The 20,414-nt window shown below is 45.7% G+C and overlaps 1 protein-coding gene across 1 annotated transcript in view; it reads right to left on the bottom strand.

The window, feature by feature from the left end:
- Nucleotides 1-19,141, bottom strand: part of LCA5L (lebercilin LCA5 like) — a 126,508-nt gene extending 107,367 nt beyond the window's left edge. Inside the window, exons 1-3 of the mRNA XM_088443135.1 lie at nucleotides 18,829-19,141; nucleotides 14,775-15,289; nucleotides 8,408-8,545 (exon numbers count right to left, since the gene is read on the bottom strand). Of these exons, the coding sequence (XP_088299261.1) occupies nucleotides 8,408-8,545; nucleotides 14,775-15,289; nucleotides 18,829-19,141 (966 nt within the window). The remainder of the gene's footprint in view (nucleotides 1-8,407; nucleotides 8,546-14,774; nucleotides 15,290-18,828) is intronic.
- Between the last annotated feature and the right edge of the window lie 1,273 nt (nucleotides 19,142-20,414).

Below are 20,414 nucleotides of genomic sequence, written 5' to 3'. Positions count from 1 at the left end.
TAAATCAGGGCCGGGCTTTTTTTTTTTGGAATGGCCTCTTGGCCGCTCGCATAGCTGTGGGTCACCCACAGCTATGCGAGCGGCCAGGATGATGGTCGCGATGGTCAAGACCATCGCGACCATCGGGCTTGCGACAAGACCCTTGTGGTAGGGTCTCGTCCATCGCAAGCCCCAGAGAGCTTTCAGCTCTAACAGAGCCGGAAGCTCTCCGCTGACATCACTCGTGCTGTCAGTGGGGCCGCCCCCAAACGGCAAGCGTACCCTCGGGAATGCCTCCGTTTGGGCAGCCACCCCCCGGCCCGCCCACCAAAGGGGGCGAGCTGTCACTCAACATCGACAGCTCGCCCCCTTTGGTGCGAGACCCGGAGCGACTGATTGCCCTTCGCTAGCTGGGTCTCGCGCATGCGCACGACGGAGCCGGCTACGTTGTGCGCATGCGCTGTGGGCCACCATCGACCCGGTTGCGAGCGCTCAGTGCTTGTGACCGGGTCTGAATCAGGCCCACTGTTTTCTATAATTTTCCAGTACATTTACAAATAAGCAGATAGAAAGCTTTTAACACAAATTAATGGCACAAAGTACCTTTATTAGGGCTAATACTACACATCTGTACTGATTTCCAGTGTCAGTGCATCTTATTTTAGGGTACAGACTGATTCCCACAATGTTATCAACACTTTCCGCCTGTTCCGCATTCGCCGCTTTCCGTTTTCGCCTGTTTTGGAATTGAATTAGGAGAAACGTGGTGATGCGCACTGAAAGATTTCACCTCTGAAACAGACGGATGAGGCGGAAAGTCGGACAGGCGATACTTTGTCGACTTCTCGCCTCTGACTGAATACGGGACTAGATATTTGTTAAATTGTCAGAGAGAAAACTTTCCTTAAATTATCATCATATACAGATTTTGCCCTCTCTATGGCGTTCATCATGTCCATCATAAGATCACAAGCTACTCAACATAAAGCTTAGCGACACCTGCTGGTCAGATGGGGTATTATGGCTTGGTGGTATTTTTCTCTACATCTCTGTAACTGTGGAGGAGTAGGCAGAGCGAGGTTTATTGACACCAAAGGTAAAAAAGTTTTCAAGTTGTACCCCAATAATAGCGCCAAGCTGTATATAATGCTATGAGACACAGATTTTATAATTTTGTGCTTTCTATTCTACTCTAAAATGTGTTTTGACGGCAGTTTTGCAGCGGTTTTGGCCTTAGTAAATCTGCAGATAGCGCAACCGCCGCCAAACCGCAGTCAAAACACATTTTAGAATAGAATAGTCATTTAGAAACTGCTGCAAAACCGCCACCAAACCCCCGGGGTTTAGAACAGAATAGATCCCGCCGTCAAACCGCCACCAAACCGCCGGGGTTTAGAACCCGCCGCTTAGTAAATTTTACCCCTAGTATCTTTCAATCGATGTGAAACACTGTAGTAAATGTCTAAACTTTTCACCAAAATGGACAATTTATGCAGGTTTACCTGTATTTCATGTATTACAAAGGCTGGTAGCGCAAGACAGGATAGCAAACATTTTTTAAGTCTTGAATACTACATAATAATAGTGTGTGCACAACAGTGTGCAATTATATGACCCAAAGTGCTATTATTATGTAGCGTTAGGGATGCCAGTACAGAGAAGCCTTGACATGGTCTGATGCTTAACCATTTGCAAATATTTGCAAAAGAATCTCGGAATTTCTATTATCATGTAATATTCAAGTCTTTTTGCTGTTTTTTGCAGTGTGCTGGAGGGAACAATTTTTTTTCTTTTTTTCTAGCATAGTAAACTCCTCCCTTTACAAGCAGCTGTGAAAACCTATTAAGTTAATCATGAGCAACCACTACTTTGTATTGCTGTTCTGACAGGCATGGATGTGACCAGCATTGGGAGAATGTGCTGGTTCCTGTAGTGCTATTTGGAGGTTTCCGGGGTACCTGCAGGTGAGTTGGCTCTCATCTTAAATATTCATGGGACTACTGCATATTAAAGCACTAGGCACCAATTATATTTCCTACTGAATTCATAGGCTGCATTCTCATGAATATTGGCTCAAGCCACAAATGGCCGGATTTTGTTGACATGTGCACTTTATTTCATTTGATAATAATATACATGATCATACTTTTATTACCATCACCGTTACTTTTTACATGCATAATTGTGATATCTTATTTGAAATTATGAAATAACATGAGATTCTTTTACCTATGCACATCCAATCAGTGACTCCGGAACTTAGGGTTCTGCTTATTACCGAGTACCTTTCATGTTGTATTACTGCAGCAATACATGCTCAGGAACCTCTGGTATTCATCAGTACTTCCTGTCCAGCGATGTGTCTTCCTATGCGGCATTGTCCTCGCCTGGGCTGCCAGTGAAGGGTCAATGTGAAATGCACGGCAGTCGTCTGCACATGCACATAGCTGTTTTACCTGTGAAGCCGGAGGGGCTTCCTTGGTCTCCATTGTCGTCTATAGGCAAGGAACAGTATAAGTCAGTGATTCCCAACCTTGGTCCTCAAGGCACACTACCAGTCCTGGTCTTAGTGATATCCATACTAAAGCACAGGTGGTTAAATCAAAATAACAGGTACTAATTAAGTCACCTGTGCTCAAGTATAGCCATTCTTAAAACCTGGACTGTTAGTGTGCCTTGAGGACCATGATTGGGAACCCCTGGTATAAGTAATGTCATCTCAAAATGGCATTACCTAGTAAAGAAAATTTGGGAAATTAGATATAAGCTACAATCCCCATAAAGAATATGGGAATGACGAAGTGCACAAAGTTGCTTAAGGCCAAATAAATCTCTGATTTTGGGTCTTTGGGTACATAAAAATTTTTAGGGTCTTTAGAAATGTATCTTCATGTACATTGATAACTGCTGTACTTTGAACTATAGACAAAAGCTCAGCATGAAAACCTTTTGTACATTTAAAATTTTTTCATAGGTGTCTATTTCATTTTCACAATAATAATCGTGCAAGCTCACTGTGACCGGACGCCTTTCGTCTAGGCCGGCCCTGGGCACGGGTTAGCGCTTTTGGACTCCCACTCACAGTCAGTGACCGCCTGTCACTGACTCCGCCCACTGCGCTGTGGGCATGTAACGATGCTGCCACCACCAAACTCTACCATCGGCGTTTGGAACCGCTTTTTACGTTACCATCAGGCTCCTACCTCGGCACCTGGAACCGCTTCTGCTGCGTATGCGTTTGACTAGCTGCGGCCACAGCCCCTGATTGGTGTCGGCTGATTCCTCCTGATCCCTCGCAATGGACCAGGACTGCACGGTAGCTTGGCAGAGGGCTTGAACTTGGAGACACGGAGCTCTTACCCAGAACAGCCGGAGAACGGAATAGCGTTTGGCGCAATTCTGATGGTCGCAGGATTGAGATACAATTGAAGTCAGGCAAGATGTTTATTGCTCAAAGTCTTGAAGAAGACTCGTCCTTCCGGATGAAGGGGTACATTGCATACAAGAAATCTTATCAAGTCATCAATTTTTCTCCTCAAAGAAGTTACAGGGTTGTACACATACAGGGCTCACAGGCCCTCTTTTTATGTCATTCTTACACACAACATCACAGGGGGCAAATCTGCCCTGGGTTCCACTCAACCAATCATGGTTCCTCAGAAAATATAATTTAACCACATATTACATTTCAAAGGAGTCAACCAAACCTAAACAAAACTGATTTATCATACAGTATAACTGTATAAAATGTTGATATAACATTTCACAGGAATTAGTAAATGACATTCATCCTTCCCAATGGAATTATCAGTTTGGCATTCCCAACCTTAACACATTCAGTGACTTCCAAAAGGTTCTTAAAAATAAATTGTCTTTTCAAAGGAAGTTCTGTAACTGAAGTGTTTGGCTATATGACACTAGTCACACCTTTACACAGAGAACTTGCAGTCAAGCCTATTCATCAGACCTCCTGCTAAGGGAATGACAATTAGCATCTAGTTTCCTGCAGCCACAGAGGCTGGTCATGTCATATAGGAAAAGTGCATTTTCTCTACAAAACACACATTTAAACTAGGGGTGAGCGGGTTCGGATTTCTGAAATCCGAACCCCCCCGAGCCCCCCCGATCGGAGTCCGATCCGAATCAGGCTCGACTTTTCCCGCCTGACTCTGATCTGAAATCGAGGCAAAACGTCATCATCCCGCCTTCCGAGTCTCGCGGGTTTTGGATCCTATATAAGGTACCCGCGTCGGCGCCATTTTCTCACTCGGCTGTGGACAGTGAAGAGGGAGGGTGGGAGTTAGGGCTGTGTAGTGTAGTGTAGTGTAGTGCTGCTGTTGTCCACTACTTCAAAGTCCATAGGGGCTGGCTGTGTTGTGCTGTGCTGCTGTTGTTAATAGGGGCTGTGTCCACTACTTCAAAGTCCATAGGGGCTGGCTGGACTGTGTTGTGCAGTCAGTTCTCCATAGGGGCTGTGTCCACTCCAAAGTCCTGTGCAGTGTCCCAGTCCTAAAGGGGTGCTGTAGTGTTGTCCAGGGGGTGCTCTGTCCATCAGGGGTGCTCCCCCCAAGTGCTAAAAAAATAATATATTTTCTGTGTTTGTGAATTGTGTGCGCAGTAGCCGCACGTGCATCAACAAAGTAGTGCCAAGCGTGCGCCTGTGTCATAAGTAAAGGGCCGGCTGGCTTGACCGTTAAGGGTGCTGTAACCCCCGAAAGTACACTCCAGTCCAAACCAAAAAAAAAATTATTTTCTGTGTTTGTGAATTGTGTGCGCAGTAGACGCACGTGCATCAACAAAGTAGTGCCAAGCGTGCGCCTGTGTCATAAGTAAAGGGCCGGCTGGCTTGACCGTTAAAGGGTGCTGTAACCCCCAAAGTACACTCCAGTCCAAACCAAAAAAAAAATTATTTTCTGTGTTTGTGAATTGTGTGCGCAGTAGCCGCACGTGCATCAACAAAGTAGTGCCAAGCGTGCGCCTGTGTCATAAGTAAAGGGCCGGCTGGCTTGACCGTTAAAGGGTGCTGTAACCCCCGAAAGTACACTCCAGTCCAAACCAAAAAAAAAATTATTTTCTGTGTTTGTGAATTGTGTGCGCAGTAGCCGCACGTGCATCAACAAAGTAGTGCCAAGCGTGCGCCTGTGTCATAAGTAAAGGGCCGGCTGGCTTGACCGTTAAAGGGTTCTGTAACCCCCAAAGTACACTCCAAACCAAAAAAATATATATTTTCTGTGTTTGTGACTTGTGTGCACTGTGGCTGCACGTGCATCAACAAAGGAGCAGCGCCAAGCGTGCGCCTGTGTCCCATAAGTAAAGAGCCGGCTGGCTCATTTCTTAAAGGGTGGTGTAACCCACAAAGTGCACTACTCTCCAGCAAAAATAAAAAAATATTTTCTGTGTTTGTGTGCGCTTTAGCCGCACGTATATATATCAATATAACATAAATGGAGGACCAAACTTTCTCCGATAAAAATAAAATAGGGAAAGATCAAGAACCACTTCCTCCTAGTGCTGTTGCTGCTGCTGGGAGTTGTTCATCATCCCAGAGAGGAAGTAGGAAAATCACTACTTTTACTAAACAATTGACCCTCCAACAGTCCCTAGCGATGAGGATGAAGTACGACAGCAGTCATCCTGAAGCAAAACGTATAACTGAGGCCTTGACTGCTATGTTGGTGTTAGACGTGCGTCCGGTATCCGACATTAGTGCAGTGGGATTTAGACAATTGATGGAGGTAGTGTGTCCTCGGTTCCAAATCCCGTCTAGATTCCACCTGCATCCTCAAAGCAGCAGCGACAAGCGTGCGTCTGTCTGTTAAAGGGTGGTGACACCCTCAAAGTGTGCTACACAAACAATTAAAATATTGTTCTTTTTTTTTCTGTCTTTGTGAAATGTGTGGGCTGTAGCCGCACCTGCATCCTTAAAGCAGCAGCGACAAGCGTGCGTCTGTCTATTAAAGGGTGGTGACACCCTCACAGTGTGCTACACAAACAGTTAAAATATTGTTCTTTTTTTTCCGGTCTTTGTGAAATGTGTGGGCTGTAGCCGCACCTGCATCCTTAAAGCAGCAGCGACAAGCGTGCGTCTGTCTGTTAAAGGGTGGTGTAACTCTCAAAGTGCTCCAAAAAATAAAAAACTATTTTTTTTATGTGTTTGTGACTTGTGTGCGATGTAGCCGCACTTGCATCCTCAAAGCAGCAGCGACAAGCGTGCGTCTGTCTGTTAAAGGGTGGTGACACCCTCAAAGTGTGCTACACAAACAATAAAAATATTCTTCTTCTTTTTTCTGTCTTTGTGAATTGTGTGGGCTGTAGCCGCACCTGCATCCTTAAAGCAGCAGCGACAAGCGTGCGTCTGTCTGTTAAAGGGTGGTGACACCCTCAAAGTGTGCTACACAAACAATTAAAATATTGTTATTTTTTCTGTCTTTGTGAATTGTGTGGGCTGTAGCCGCACCTGCATCCTTAAAGCAGCAGCGACAAGCGTGCGTCTGTCTGTTAAAGGATTACATCGGTGACAGCATCCAAGTAGGCATGTCAGACAGTCCGTACCTGTACTGGCAGGATAAAGAAGCAATTTGGAGGTCCCTGTACAAACTGGCTCTATTTTACCTGAGTTGCCCCCCCTCCAGTGTGTACTCCGAAAGAGTGTTTAGTGCAGCCGGGAACCTTGTCAGCGAAAGGCGTAGGAGGTTGCTTCCACAAAATGTGGAGAAGATGATGTTCATAAAATGAATTATCAACTCTTCCAGGGAGACCAGCCTCCAGAACGTACAGAGGGACCTGTGGTTCCAGCAGGGACGAATTAATACTCTGTGAGGATGAGGATGTACACACTGAAGAGGGTGAGGAATCGGTGGATGAGGAGGATGAGGATGACATCTTGCCTCCGTAGAGCCAGTTTGTGCAGGGACAGATTAATTGCCAGCTTGTTTTGTGGGGGCCCAAACGAACCAATCATTTCAGCCACAGTTGTGTGGCAGACCCTGGCGCTGAAATGATTGGTTTGTTAAAGTGTGCATGTCCTGTTTATACAACATAAGGGTGGGTGGGAGGGCCCAAGGACAATTCCATCTTGCACCTCTTTTTTTTCTTTGCATTATGTACAGTTTGGGGCCTAGTTTTTCAATGCCATCCTGTCTGCCACTGCAGTTTCACGCCTAGATGGGTCACGTGTTTGTGCCGCCCACTTGTGTCGCTTAGCATAGTCATCCAGCTACCTCGGTGCAACCTTTTGGACATAAAAACACTATTGTGAGGTGTGAGGTATTCAGAATAGACTGGAAATGAGTGGAAATTAAGGTTATTGAGGTTAATAATAGCATAGGAGCAGAAAAACCTACAAGTTCTGTGATTTTAGCTGTTTTTATGCTTTTTTTCAAAAAAATACAGATCCAAAACACAAAACCCAGAACCCAAAACACGCAAGGGTGGTTTTGGCAAAACCAATCCAGATCCAAAACACGAAGAAAGATCCAGATCCAAAACCAAAACACAAAAAGTGGCCGGTGCACACCCCTAATTTAAACCATATAGTGCATAGCCTATTAAATATACGTTGCTTCATGCACTAATAGTAATAATAATAATAATTTTATTTATATAGCGCTTTTCTCCCATAGGACTCAAAGTCGCTTTACAGACATCAGAAAACATGGTACATTGTACAAGGATTTGGTGTTGCAAAAAAATAGAAAACCACACAGAGATAATTAACATCAACCCGAAACCTAGAGAGCACAATAAGCATATTGCAGGGTTGGTGCGGTCATTTTGGGAAATAACTTCCATGGGTTATATATTCCACCCACAAAGGTACCACATGAGGCAGCCGTCTTGGGCGCACTACGTAGGATTACCCTGGGAGGAATAGGTTATGCCTAGAAGAGATGACACAAAATGGGTGGTTGCAAAATCCTGATGCTAGGAATAGGGTCCCAACATAATAGTCAGGTCCATGTATTTTTCATCCCATCCACGAGTGTACCAGGTGAGGCAGCCATGGTGGGAACACTACGAAGGTTGCACTGTGGGTGATAAACCATACAAGGACCCAAGTCATATATGGGAAAACTGACACATGTGTGGCAGTATGATATACCCTTTGTGAATAGATCCACATGAAGTACATCCTGCCCATGGAGCTCTATAGCATGTATTGCAGATCAGCTGTAGTGCATTACAGCAATACATATATACTTTAATACAGTTTATTATAAACCATGTGCAGTGTGCTTTTAAACTGTTCTTTTAAAAATGGCGCAATGTCATGAGGGTTAATCCCCTAAATGCCTTGGCAGCCATTTTAATCACGTGTGGTCGGCCTCCGGCCACACTCACTATAGCTATTTTGCTACAGAAACCTGATAAAGTGATGTATTAACTTGTGGCTACAAGTGCTTTGTGCATAAATAGCTCTGTACTGTACCTTTATTTTTTTCTGCAGGGACAGAATTTCATCTTGCAGTTTCTGTGTGACGTCCCGGGAGTCAGACAATTTTTTACTTTCTAAATATAATTGCCGATCATAGAAGCTAACCATGAGATGATGCTGTTTCTCCAGTGCCTGCAAGAAAATTGACAATTAAACGGACCCAGCCACCTGATTGGCCAAACACACCTCTGGCAGGGGAAGGGTTACAAATCATGTAATAAAGCAATAATAAAAAACTAAATTTGTAAAAAAAAAAGAAAAAACCTCTGCAAATTATCCATCTTGGTTATTTTATTTCATTTAATTTATATTGAACATCCCCTTGACACATTGAGTCGAGCACTGTGACAAAGATATATTACACATTGGTTGGGAACTTTGATATTAGAAATCCTGCCCTACAAGCATGTAATATATAAGTTTGGAGAGTATAGATAGCAAGGTCATGAATCTTCATTGTACTATTGATATTTTCAAATGTAGTCATTGGTGATCATGTTTAATCTTATATATAAAATTCATTGGTCTATTTGTTTGTGTGTTGTCTGTCTGGTTATGCATTCAGACACCCCTGCACCGATTGGGATGAAACCAAGGCAAGGTGGTCCAGTTGGATCCTGGACAGTTTTTAGGGGGGTTAGGGTCCCGGTCGGACCTCCCGTTGGTGTACGCTGGGCAGAACTTTGACCCAGGGAGCCTGTTCTGAACCTTCCACTAGATCAGCCATGTCAAACTCACGGGCCGCATGCGGCCCGAATGTTAATTTCATGCGGCCCGACATCGAGGGCTCAAATATACATATTTTGCGGCCCAGGCAGCATCTACCGCCCGCCCACTACTACGCCCCCTGGCCCACGGTGGCAGACTGTGGCAGGCCCTTCCAGGGGACCTGCTGACAGGTGCATTGAGAGAGCATTTCCAGTGGAACCTGAGCTCTGCCGAAAATGTCCAATCGCTGGGCTGGCTGAATCCCGGCAAGCTGTCAGTGATGCCAGCTCCAGGGCAGCGCACGCCCACATCCTCTCACATTCTGTGCCCCTTGTGTGTGACCCGTCATGACGCATTTGCGTATGACGTCACACGCACAGTGAGAGGATCAATGCAGAGGAGTGAGCCGCTGCCTCTGCCTGTTGAGGTACATTGTATGTGTTTCTGGCGCCTGCCTCTATGGGTGGTTGGCTCCGGGTGGCTATGGAGAAGGTGGGGGGGCGGTAGACTACGTGTGGCCAAGAGAAGGGGGTGTCTATGTAGGCTCCATGTGGCAAGGGAAAGGAGGGGATGGCTATGTAGGCTACTTGTGGCTTGAAGGGGGCCCCCACAACTTAATTGCACTGGCCTTAATCTGGCCCGGCTTCCACTGGATGGATTTGGACGACATCACATAATAAAACTTAATAACTTGAAGATTTAAACCTGGGCAACGCCGGGTACTTCAGCTAGTTAATGATAAATGCCATTTTATATTTTGATACATGCGAGTAGGAGTGGGAAGTACAATTTTGAGATTCCAACAAAACAAAATTTTCGTTTTTTGGATTTATTTTTCTTTCATCTTTAATTCTCCTGTAGCATAATGAAACGTCTACGATCCATAAGTGATGCCCAAATTCTGATACTTTTGCATTCCTGATTACCCACTGAGACATCCCCTTACATATTGCTCTGGACTAGCTTTGCCACAGCACCGCCGCCAGCCGTCCGGCTGCTAGAGCAGCTGTCAACCCCAGTCATGGCACTTACAGCTATCCCATGCTTGGGGCACAAGATGCAACTAAAAATGACGTGCACTCTGCATACCGTCAAATCAGAGGAGGTCACAACTGTCTATATGCCCACGTGACGCTTGACGTTGCCGCCCAGTAACCATACAGCCGTCACTGTAAAGTGACTGAGGGCCTGATTCAGAGATGGACGCAGCGCCGATATTTATGCAGTTGAGCGATGTTTTGCTACTGCGCATGTGCGAAATGTCTAGAAAACCCTTACTGCGCACGTGTGAAGCCAAGTCTCCAGCAGGGCTGTCTTAACAGCAGTGTGGGCCCTGGGCAAAGCAATGCACTGGGGCCCCTACCCACCCATTGTGCCCCCAGTAGTAAGCCCCTTATATAGTGCCCCCAGTAGTAGTCCCCCCAATGCAGTTTCCCCAGTAGTGGTACCCCCTATGCAATGCCCCTTATATAGTGCCCCCAGCAGTAGACCCCCATGCAGTGTCCAGAATAGTTGTACCCCTTATGCAGTGCCCTTTAAACAGTGGCCTCAGTTGTAGTCCCCCCCTATGCAGTACCCCCAGTATTGCCCTTTATATAGAGCCCCCAGTAGTGGTCCCCCGATGAAGTGCCCCCAGAGGTAGTCGCGCCCTATGCAGTGCCCCTAGTAGTAGTCCCCTCCCCTTGTAGTGCCCCTAGTAGAGTACCCTCCTTGTATTGCCCCTAGTAGTTGTCCCCCCCTTGTATTGCCCCCAGTAGTAGTCTCCCCCATGTATTGCCCCCAGTAGTAGCCCCCCCTTGTATTGCCCCCAGTAGTAGTCTCCTGCTTGTTTGCCCCTAGTAGTAGTCCCCCCCTTGTAGTGTCCCCAGTAGTAGTCCCCCCCTTGTAGTGCCCCCAGTAGTGGTCCAACCCCCCCAGTAGACAAATGAACAATAAACACTTACCTGAATCCTTGACGCCGCCATCCGCTCAATCTGTCCGTCCTCCCGGGCCGGGCCACTCTGCATTATGGGAGAGACATCATGACGTCTCTCCCATTACCCACTGCGGGAGCCGGAGGATGCCCAGCTCCGGCAGTGGGAGCAGCAGCCGATGAGAGTTTGTCTGACTCTCATCAGCTGCTAAAACAAACACTGTGCAGTGCTGACCGAACTCCGTCCGGTCAGCGCTACACACGCGGTGCAGCTGTGTCACAGAGACACAGACTGCCCGTGGCTGCGTACCAGGGGGGTCGCTCGTCACGGGGGGGGGGGGGGGCAAAGGTAACAGACTAGTGCTTTAAAAAAAAAAATTATTGACAGGCACCGACTGCAGGGGGCTCGAGGGCCCCTTGAAGCTTTGGACCCCTGGGCAACTGCCCTAAAAGCCCAATGGAAGAGACGGCCCTGGTCTCCAGGAAGATTCGCAACTGCATATGGCATTGCTAACACTTGAGTAGGGGTTTGCGATCCCTGAGCAATTCAGGGTGGAGATTGGGAGGTGACCTAATGTGATCGCAAAAGGGGCCGTTTCATGGGAGCGTCACGTGCGTGTCTGGGAGCGCTGCTGTGTTCCTAATCGCAGATCCAATACTTTAGAAGCCATGCTTAGCTGGATTAGAGGAAAGTAGGCAGAGTAGACCCTAGGCTAACGCAAATTTTGATGGTGCGACCGTGTTGCGCTGATGTTGGAATGTTTACAATCACCATCGCAATTGTACAGACCAGGGAGGCTGATAATGGGCATCTCACCGCTCGTACACCCCATCGTACTGTCCTGCACAAAGGGAAGGCTGAGATTAGCGTTTGCATATTCCGGCAACCACTACTGAGAGGGCAGCTGCGACCGCTGCCATATTACCAACCCTCCTTGAATCAGGCCCTGAGATGTGTCCGTCTCCGAATTGTTTATAGATGCTGTAAGTTACATACACTATGTAGCCACCGGCACACGAGACATGTGTCTGCAATAACATTTGTATGCTACTCAAAACCAGGCCCAGTGTAAGCACCGACCTCACCCAGTAATAATAGACACCGCAGCTTCTTACTCTTATATATCTTACAACAACGAGTAAGAACATCTACTTAATGTCATTGGAAAATACAGGAAACCGCTGTAGGGGGGCACATGGCTGTGATTCCTGGCTACACACCTATGAGCTGTTCACGTTACGTTGTACATAGCAAGTTTTCCTGCTCACATCTATGGGGTGTTGCGGCCAAACTTGCAATGTTGATGACCATGATGTAATGTTCCAGAATGGTATATTGCGATTATTGCGTTGAATTGAATCAACCTCTAAGACGTCTATTAAACATTACGCAAAGATAGAATCGATTTTCTATTGCTGCTTATAGCCAGCAAATGCTATCACAGGCGATACCCGATAATGGCTATCATCGTCTGGAGCTTCTTAATTAGGGAGAAGGTCAGACCTAGGACTTACAGTATCTCCCCATAATAATTACGCACTAAGAAGATCACTTTGTATTTTGTTAAAACTATACAGTACTTGTACTAGTAAAGGCACATATCCACTAGACCAGGCCTGGCCAACCTGGGATGTGTAGTTTCACAACAGCTGGAGAGCCTCAGGTTGGCCAGGCCTGCACTAGACGATTAAATTGAGCGATTGGACGATAACGATATTGTTATAGTTCAATTGTTCGATAATCGTTTGAACATCGTTTGAAAATCGTTTGCAGATTGTGTAATAAAAGTCTAAAACGACCAGCGATGTGCGCTCCTGCTGGTCGTTCAGACATCTATCGTCGTACAAATAGGTTATACGATCTGACGATATCGTCAGGTTCAGCATGTTTGCAGATGATTGATGTGCCTTCACTGAACGACTGCTCGGTCAGTGTATGCACATCACAGAAAGACAAACGACTGCACAATTACAATGTCATAATCGTGAAGTCTTTGGCCTGTCGTCTAGTGGATGTGTGCCTTTAGGCTGAATACTCAAGACTGTGCCCCAGGCTACTTTACTAAGTGAAGCCACCACTTTTCTGTGTGTCTAAAGGTGCCTACACACTTGGCGATGTGCTCACGATCCGACATCGTGTACGATTTCCATTGAACTTGACTCCCCGGCATTCCTGCACACGATTTGTTGTAAAAATGTGTCCAATGTGACAAACGATCTATCGCGCATCCTTCTTTTTCCAGTGCATCGTGTCCCAGATTGTCAGATCTGCCCTACAGCACGGCAGATCTGAAGATGTGATGTACGACCAGCGAGGACGCGCATCGGCATCGTGATCGTGAGTGGAGACTCACGATTAGGACATAATTTACACAATCTGTCGTTCCGATGCGTCGGAATCGGGCAGATCGTGTAAAAAATCTTTGTGTGTAGGCACCTTAAGAGCCGTATTCAATTTGAGCTGAGCCGCGATACTAATCCGCCTCCTGGACTTTTCGCCTACTTCGCCTGTTTTGTAGGCGTCAAAGTATCGCGCGCGTGCTCGCTTTACCCCGTATTCAATTTGAAAGTACGCGAAAACGGGACACGGCGAAACTTGAACAGGCGGAAAGTCATGTCAGAATTGGGGAAATCAACCTGACACACCCCAAAAGATGCTCTGACATGGGGGTTCCCTATGGTTACCCCCATTTGGCTTGCTGAAGGTATTTGGTGTTTTTAAACGGGCTCAATAGCTGCTAAATAGCGTTTTTCTATACCTGATGCAGAATAGTATTCAGGAGTATTTTTTCCAGAAAATAACTATTCCCAGCGGTACTTGAAAATGGGGGTCAGCATATTTAAAAGTTGCTAAAGTGAAGTTGAAAAAAATCATGAAAAATCCACCTGCCGCAAGCACCTGCAATGAAAAAAACACTTGGGGCATACTTGGGGACCCCCCCAGAGTCAAGTTCGCTAGTTTTTAACTTTGTCCCCCAACTTTTTCTTTTTTTTCGCCCCCAAAATGAAAGTGATTTTTTGGGGTGTTCTTAAGTGATTTTAAATTTTTTTCTGACAGTTTACCTTTGGGGGACTGTCTGGAGGCTGTACGGGGGTTCCCGCAACATTGCACCCCAAAACCCCAATTCTGAACTTTTTTCCGCCTGCTATTCATAGGCAAAACTTTTTCGCCTATTACATTGCATTGACTTTCCCCCTAGGCGGAAAGTCTTTCAAATTGAATACGGGGTAAAAGCAAAATAAGCAAAAATGACGTCATCGGCGAAAAAGTATTGCGAATCCGGACTTTTTGAATGCGGGCCCAAATCTGACAGTACTTTCCGCCTGTTCAAGTTTCGCCGGATCCCGTTTTCACGTACTTTCAAATTGAATACGGGGTAAAGCGGGCACGCGCGTGATACTTTACCGCCTATAAAACAGGAGAAGTAGGCGAAAAGTCCGGGCTGCGAAAAAATATCGCGGCTCGGCTGAAATTGAATATGGCTCTTAGTGGGAAATTTAAAAATGGCAATACACTTCAAAGCAAAACATGCCATGTTTTGCTTTGAATGGCACGGTCGCTTTAAATTTCCTGTTTAATCAGGCCAAAAAGCAGTGACTTGCAAATTTGTAAATTTACCCCCAAGGCCCTTCCCATAGCCCCCCCCATTGCTGAGAAATTGAAGTACAGCAAATAGCTATAGTTTTACTAACTTAAGTGGCAATGCTTTAAATAAATGTAGATTAAAAAAAATAACATACCTTTATTTTCTTCTCATCAGCTTCCATCTTAATTAAAAGTCCAGATAACTTATTAGTAAGCTCTTCCCTGTCAGCTAGGTTCTTGTCTTCTGACAGTTTTTGCAACTTCTGTAAGAGATCCTTTGTCTTCAGTAATTCGCTTTCTGCCTCTTTAAGCTTCTTTGATAAATACCGTTCATGCTCCTGTGAGGATTTTAGGATCTCTTTCAGCGCCCTGACCTCGCTGTTATGTCTGGTTACAAGTTGGTGCACACTGCTCTCCGAGGATTCATATGCCCGCAGCGCCTTCATGTGCCTGTGCTGCAGACGCGTCAGAAACTTGTTTTCAGAACTCACTGTCTCCAACATGCGCTGGACATTGTGCAATTCATTCCACAGTGTTCTCATTTTGTGAAGTTGCGCTGAGGATACACGCTCTGTGATGTCATGTTCTGTTTTTGTACCGTGTGGCTGCTGAGGTTTGGAATATAAACTCTTCCAAGGAAATGACTTTCTCCACCAAAATCCTTTACTTCCTGTTAACAAAAACATTAGCTTACGTTTAAAAAAGGAACTGGTTTCACCTTCCCCTGAAGAGCGCTGCGCACGCTGTGTTAGATACCAGTGCCACGCCTCTGCTTACTTGCGAACAATAATATCCGCTGCGTAAGAATAACGCATGTTTGTATGTGAATTTAGGAAATGATTGACATGCCTTTAATTAACCCAACGCCTGTTCTGTTTACATGGCCATTTACACAGGCTGCACTTTTGAATCCCCGACGCCCCTGCACTCGGTCTCCACTCATATCAGCGGGACTGCTAACTACGCGTTAGTGTAAAATGGAGGAGCGCTGGGTCTGGCATCCAAGCGCTGGGGATGACGTTCTGCCCCTGGCTACTGTCCTCTCCTACAGTACTAAAATGCACCTGCACAAACTGGCAACTTGGAATATAACCAGCACGAAGAAGGTACTGTATGCTCAGCACGAGGCGGAGGCATAGCCAGGCTGCACAGTGGTAAGTTGAACTGTAGGAACTCCAGATGAATATCCATCATACCAAAAAGTTGAAGTGGGACACAGTGTAATTGGCCGCATGCAGCTCTAATTCATTGTGTGGACCAGACTGCAAATGCCGGGTGCCCTACGCTATAGGCCCTATTATTCTGGACGTGGGGGCCTACCTACCTCCTGGTCCTTATGAGACCCTTCCCCTGGCACATGGAGCTTGTAGGAGAACTCTTCCATTGCCGAGGCCTCCTTTTGAGGTTTGTTGGTGGCGGGCTTGACTCCTAGTTGATGCCTCTTGTGGGGTGAAAGAGTTGATTAATAGGTCACTCCCCTTTGATATACCTTTTGACTGACTGTACCTACTGGGGTCGGCAGCCTTGGTTGGCAAACCTGGTGTTTGAAGGTATAGGAGAGTCTCATGTGACCTATGGACTTGCTGAGTAGACAATTGGCCCTGAAAGTTTTTTCTAGTATTCTGATTGGTAGTCATTGATCTCTGATGGCCGCTATTTCTTTCGGTAGCCACCATAGTAGAGTTACTTAGTAATTCCTAGTTAATAAAAAGGGTGACCAGTTTAAATGTCACATCTGTCTCTGTGTCGTTATTATTAGTATACGTTTATTTTTAAAGTTTATGGAGATATAATAATATCTACTAGTGGTCCATATTTGGGAATTGAGTTTGGGAGCTTCGGGGGTCCTTTAATCTGGACACAAATAATGAGGCATGTGTCAGTGTACAGATTTTGTTGAACCATTTACATTTCCTTATGAATCGGGACAGGGGAAAAAGCGTAGGCTGAGTACAGTAAGTGGTATATTCATGTAATTGCACCTGAAGTAGACCTGCATGAAGATCTGTCAGGAGGTGTATATCTTGCAGGTGCTGGACAGCTGGTATAAGGAGATGCTTGATGAGGATAATGATCAGCAGCACTAGCTAGCCTCCTCTGATTGGCTTAGTGTGTATTGACTCCTCCCACTGATTATTACTACTAAGTACTTATTAGTGTGATTGCTATGTTATTGGAAATTGCCGTCATGTTTTCACATTACTTATTTTTTTATTTCCATTTGGATTGCGGCATTACAGAATATTCCAATTTAATAGGGGAAAACAACATATGTTTACAATAACGTGTACATTAAAAATGTGATTGTAGCATCCTTTAATACCATTACCCAGAGCCTCATTACGTTATTATATTGTGTACAAATAGGGTAAAGTTACTTTCCCATTTGCATTGCCAAGCCATTTCCTTAGGTTATCGCTGCACTTTCTGTACCCTTATCATGGGGCGTACTTATATGCACTTGTTACTCCTGACCTGGCACTTATGCTAGTGAAATAGAGTAGAAGATGTGTATGACTGATCATAAGAATGTAAATGCACTTTATTATTTTAAGTGTCAGCTTTGTGACCCTCTGTTTAATATCCTTTAGCAAAGTCCTTTCTTTTAGTCACTTTTGTCTTCTATTGTTAATATATAAGTAATTGTGAAAAATAATTACATCAAAACATGATTAGCAAGATGGTTATAACAATAGTTTTGCTTGGAGATATTTATTGGATACCAACCATAATGGCATAGATTTAAATGAACCACTTTACTGGCAATTTTAAAAATTTTTTTACCCGCTCACATTTTTTTTATGATTGAATTAGGTCGAGAAGGTCTATTTAAAACTATTCCAAAACAATTTTATTTAAAAAATATATATTTTGAAACGCATAACATTAACATAAATTTTTATTATATCAGTCATCAATACAAAGGACAATTGATGTTCGGGACATCGCGAGCATCACGACTTTGATTTCCCCTCTGAGCAGCCACCAGGTACAAACTGGTTGGCTAAGTGGAATTAATTTACATTTCCCCAGGGGCTGCAGAGAGGAGCATATGCTGGGGAAATGTAAATTAACACCCCTTAGCCAACCAGTGGGGGTTCCTGCCGTGCTGACACTTCAGCAGTGACCGGCAGCACGGCAGACACTGGGGGAGGGTGCAGGGAGGCAGAGGGGTCGGGAGGTCCCTCTGCTAGTGGTGGCTGCTGGAAGATTATGTTCTGGCAGCCGCCACCTGTGCGTTTGACAGGTCTCAACGTTTTTCACCATGTCAGTTAACACACAATGGGCGGAATTCAATTGTTTTCGCGGCCCGCATCTCCCGTCTAAAGTAACAGGAGATCGCGGGCCGCTATGCAATTGTTCAAGATTTTTGTGCTGATCGCGCCCATAGAGGTCAGGTTTAGCCCCGACCAAAGTGCTGGGCGCGATCACGAAAAGTGATGTTTGGGCGCCCAAACATGTCACTTTTCGCACATTTCAGCTCTCATCCCCCAGGGGCTGCGAGCTGAAATGTAGCGCTGCCAGCTGATCGTGCCGACAGGAGCAAGAATAAAATAACTCCGTCGGGCGCGATAGGGGCTGAAAAGAATTGAATTCCGCCCAATGAGTCCATGCCAGGGAAGAGGTTAACGACTGACGCCACCAAAAATAATTTGTAGCGATGACAGGAACCCCAAAAGCACTGGCCTCTACTACAGCAGTCGCCAATTGGGAACAGCTGGAAATCATCATGTACGTACAAGGAGAAGAATTATTGGGGTGCTGGCAAAGATGGGGTTTTGGCTAATAATAAAGTTGTGTGTGGAGTTGGCTTGTAGGAACCCATAATACAATGTACTTGAACCAGGGCCATAACTAGGGTAGTGCGACCAGTGCCGTGGCACAGGGCACCACAGGGCAGGGGGCGCTGTTTGGGCCTGTCAATTCCTCTTTTTTTATCCCCAGCATCTCCTGGCCTCCCCTATCTCTGGCCCTTCCCCATGAGGCCATGGCCCTTTTTCTGGTGCACTATCTTATGTCCCTATTTAAAAAATGGGGCTAGGGGGCGCCAATGCTCTCTCTGGTACAGGGCACCAAAAAATCTAGTTACGGCTCTGACTTGAACCATTGCTGATGTTGCAGGGTACCCATTTATATTTGGAACCAGTGCAATTTCCATTTAGGCTGACATAATTTGCTAATATTATAAATAAAAAATCACATTCTTACCATCTTTTGATACAGTGTTGCAGACTTTGTTCTTATTCATCTCCGTTTTTGCAGGTTTCTGCTCCGTGAGATCCTCTATGGGGGATTCTGATGTTTTATGTATATTTCCACCTTCCGTTTCACCTGAAGGCAGGTTGTCGCTGAGCGAGCAGCTGCTAAAACTGCTATAAGACTGGTCATTTGGGCTTTTACTGTCAGAGCCACTGTTGTGACTGTGGTTTATGTCATCACCGCTGCTCTGGGGCCTTGGCTTTGTGCTGGTAGAAAGAACTGGTCTCCAATCTCCTTTTTCTCCTGAATAGTCCACACTCATCCTTGATGAACTTTCAGTGGAACAGATCAATGTTAAATTTCATACAGCCACTATATAATGTTCTCACTTTCCTACTCAGTTAGGAGCTGCACATATTCCAGCAGGTCACGCTGAGTACAGAGAACACATTTTATCCTGTCAAAAACAAAGTACAATATGTCAGTATTTGTTTTATTTGGTAATTTTAAACATTGATAGCTGATGCTATCTCCAATCACCATAAAGCGTGAAACCTGTATTCAATAATTAGACATCAAATAGAAAGTATTGATAGCAGAATGCACTAGAGCGCATACTCCATTTTATTCCTCAAGGGAGGCTTCATTCCCTGTTCAAAGATGGCCACCAAGGTTAGTACTGTGCGCAGCAGTATCTTGTCACTGTGTTAGAGTGCCACAGTGGAAGGCAGACTTCTTCCACTTAGTTCTGGTGAGACCTGCACTTTACCTGCATTTGCTGCTGTTCTAGCTTCCTTTAGCACTACCCACAAGCTGCATACACTCACTGGCTGGTGAGCTGTATGACACAGGGCCGTAGCTAGGGTAGTGCGACCAGTGCCATGGCACAGGGCACCGCAGGGCAGGGGGCGCTGTTTGGGCCTTTCAATTTTCTTGTTTATAATCATTCTTACTTGTAGCTTCCTCTTTTTTTATCTTCAGCATCTCCTGACCTCCCCTATCTCTTCCCTGGCCCTTCCTCATGAGGCCATGGCCCTTTTTTGGGTGCAATATGTGCCTTTGAACAATGTAGGGGAGGGGGGGCAATGCTCTTTCTGGCACAGGGGACCAAAAAGTCTAGGTACGGCTCTGGTATGACATCCCTGCTAAGCTCCAGCTCCAGTCAAAACCAGTGTGTACCACAGAGTGTAAGCGTGTACCTCATTTGTCCTTCAATAAGCCAATCCACTGGGCTGTGGGTACTGATAGGTGTGTACATAAAGGGGCATATTCAATTGGGTGCGAGGTTTCGCGAGAAAAAAACCTTGCACCCAATTTTGGATTACTGCGGGTATGCGCGCTCCCAATACCCGCGGTACCCAATTTAAGAAAAGTGGTTGCAGAGTTTTCAGAGCTGAAAACCCTGCGCCGCGTAAAAAATTAAATTAAAAAAATACACTTGCCTGCCCGGCGGTCTCCGTTGGTCTCTGCAGCTCCCGGTGGCCTCCCCTCCATCTTCTCACTGGGGAGGGGGCTGCTGGGAGTCCCGGGGGCTGCTAGGAGGCTCCAGGGGCTGCAGGGAGGCACAAGGGCTGCTGGGAGATGTAGTTCTCCCA

This window comes from Taudactylus pleione, unplaced genomic scaffold (genome assembly GCF_031769625.1).
Source record: "Taudactylus pleione unplaced genomic scaffold, aTauple2 ptg000327l, whole genome shotgun sequence".
NCBI classification, from domain to species: domain Eukaryota; kingdom Metazoa; phylum Chordata; class Amphibia; order Anura; family Myobatrachidae; genus Taudactylus; species Taudactylus pleione.
The sequence above is the reverse complement of the archived record's forward strand: the minus strand, read 5'-3'. Positions and strand labels throughout refer to the sequence as shown.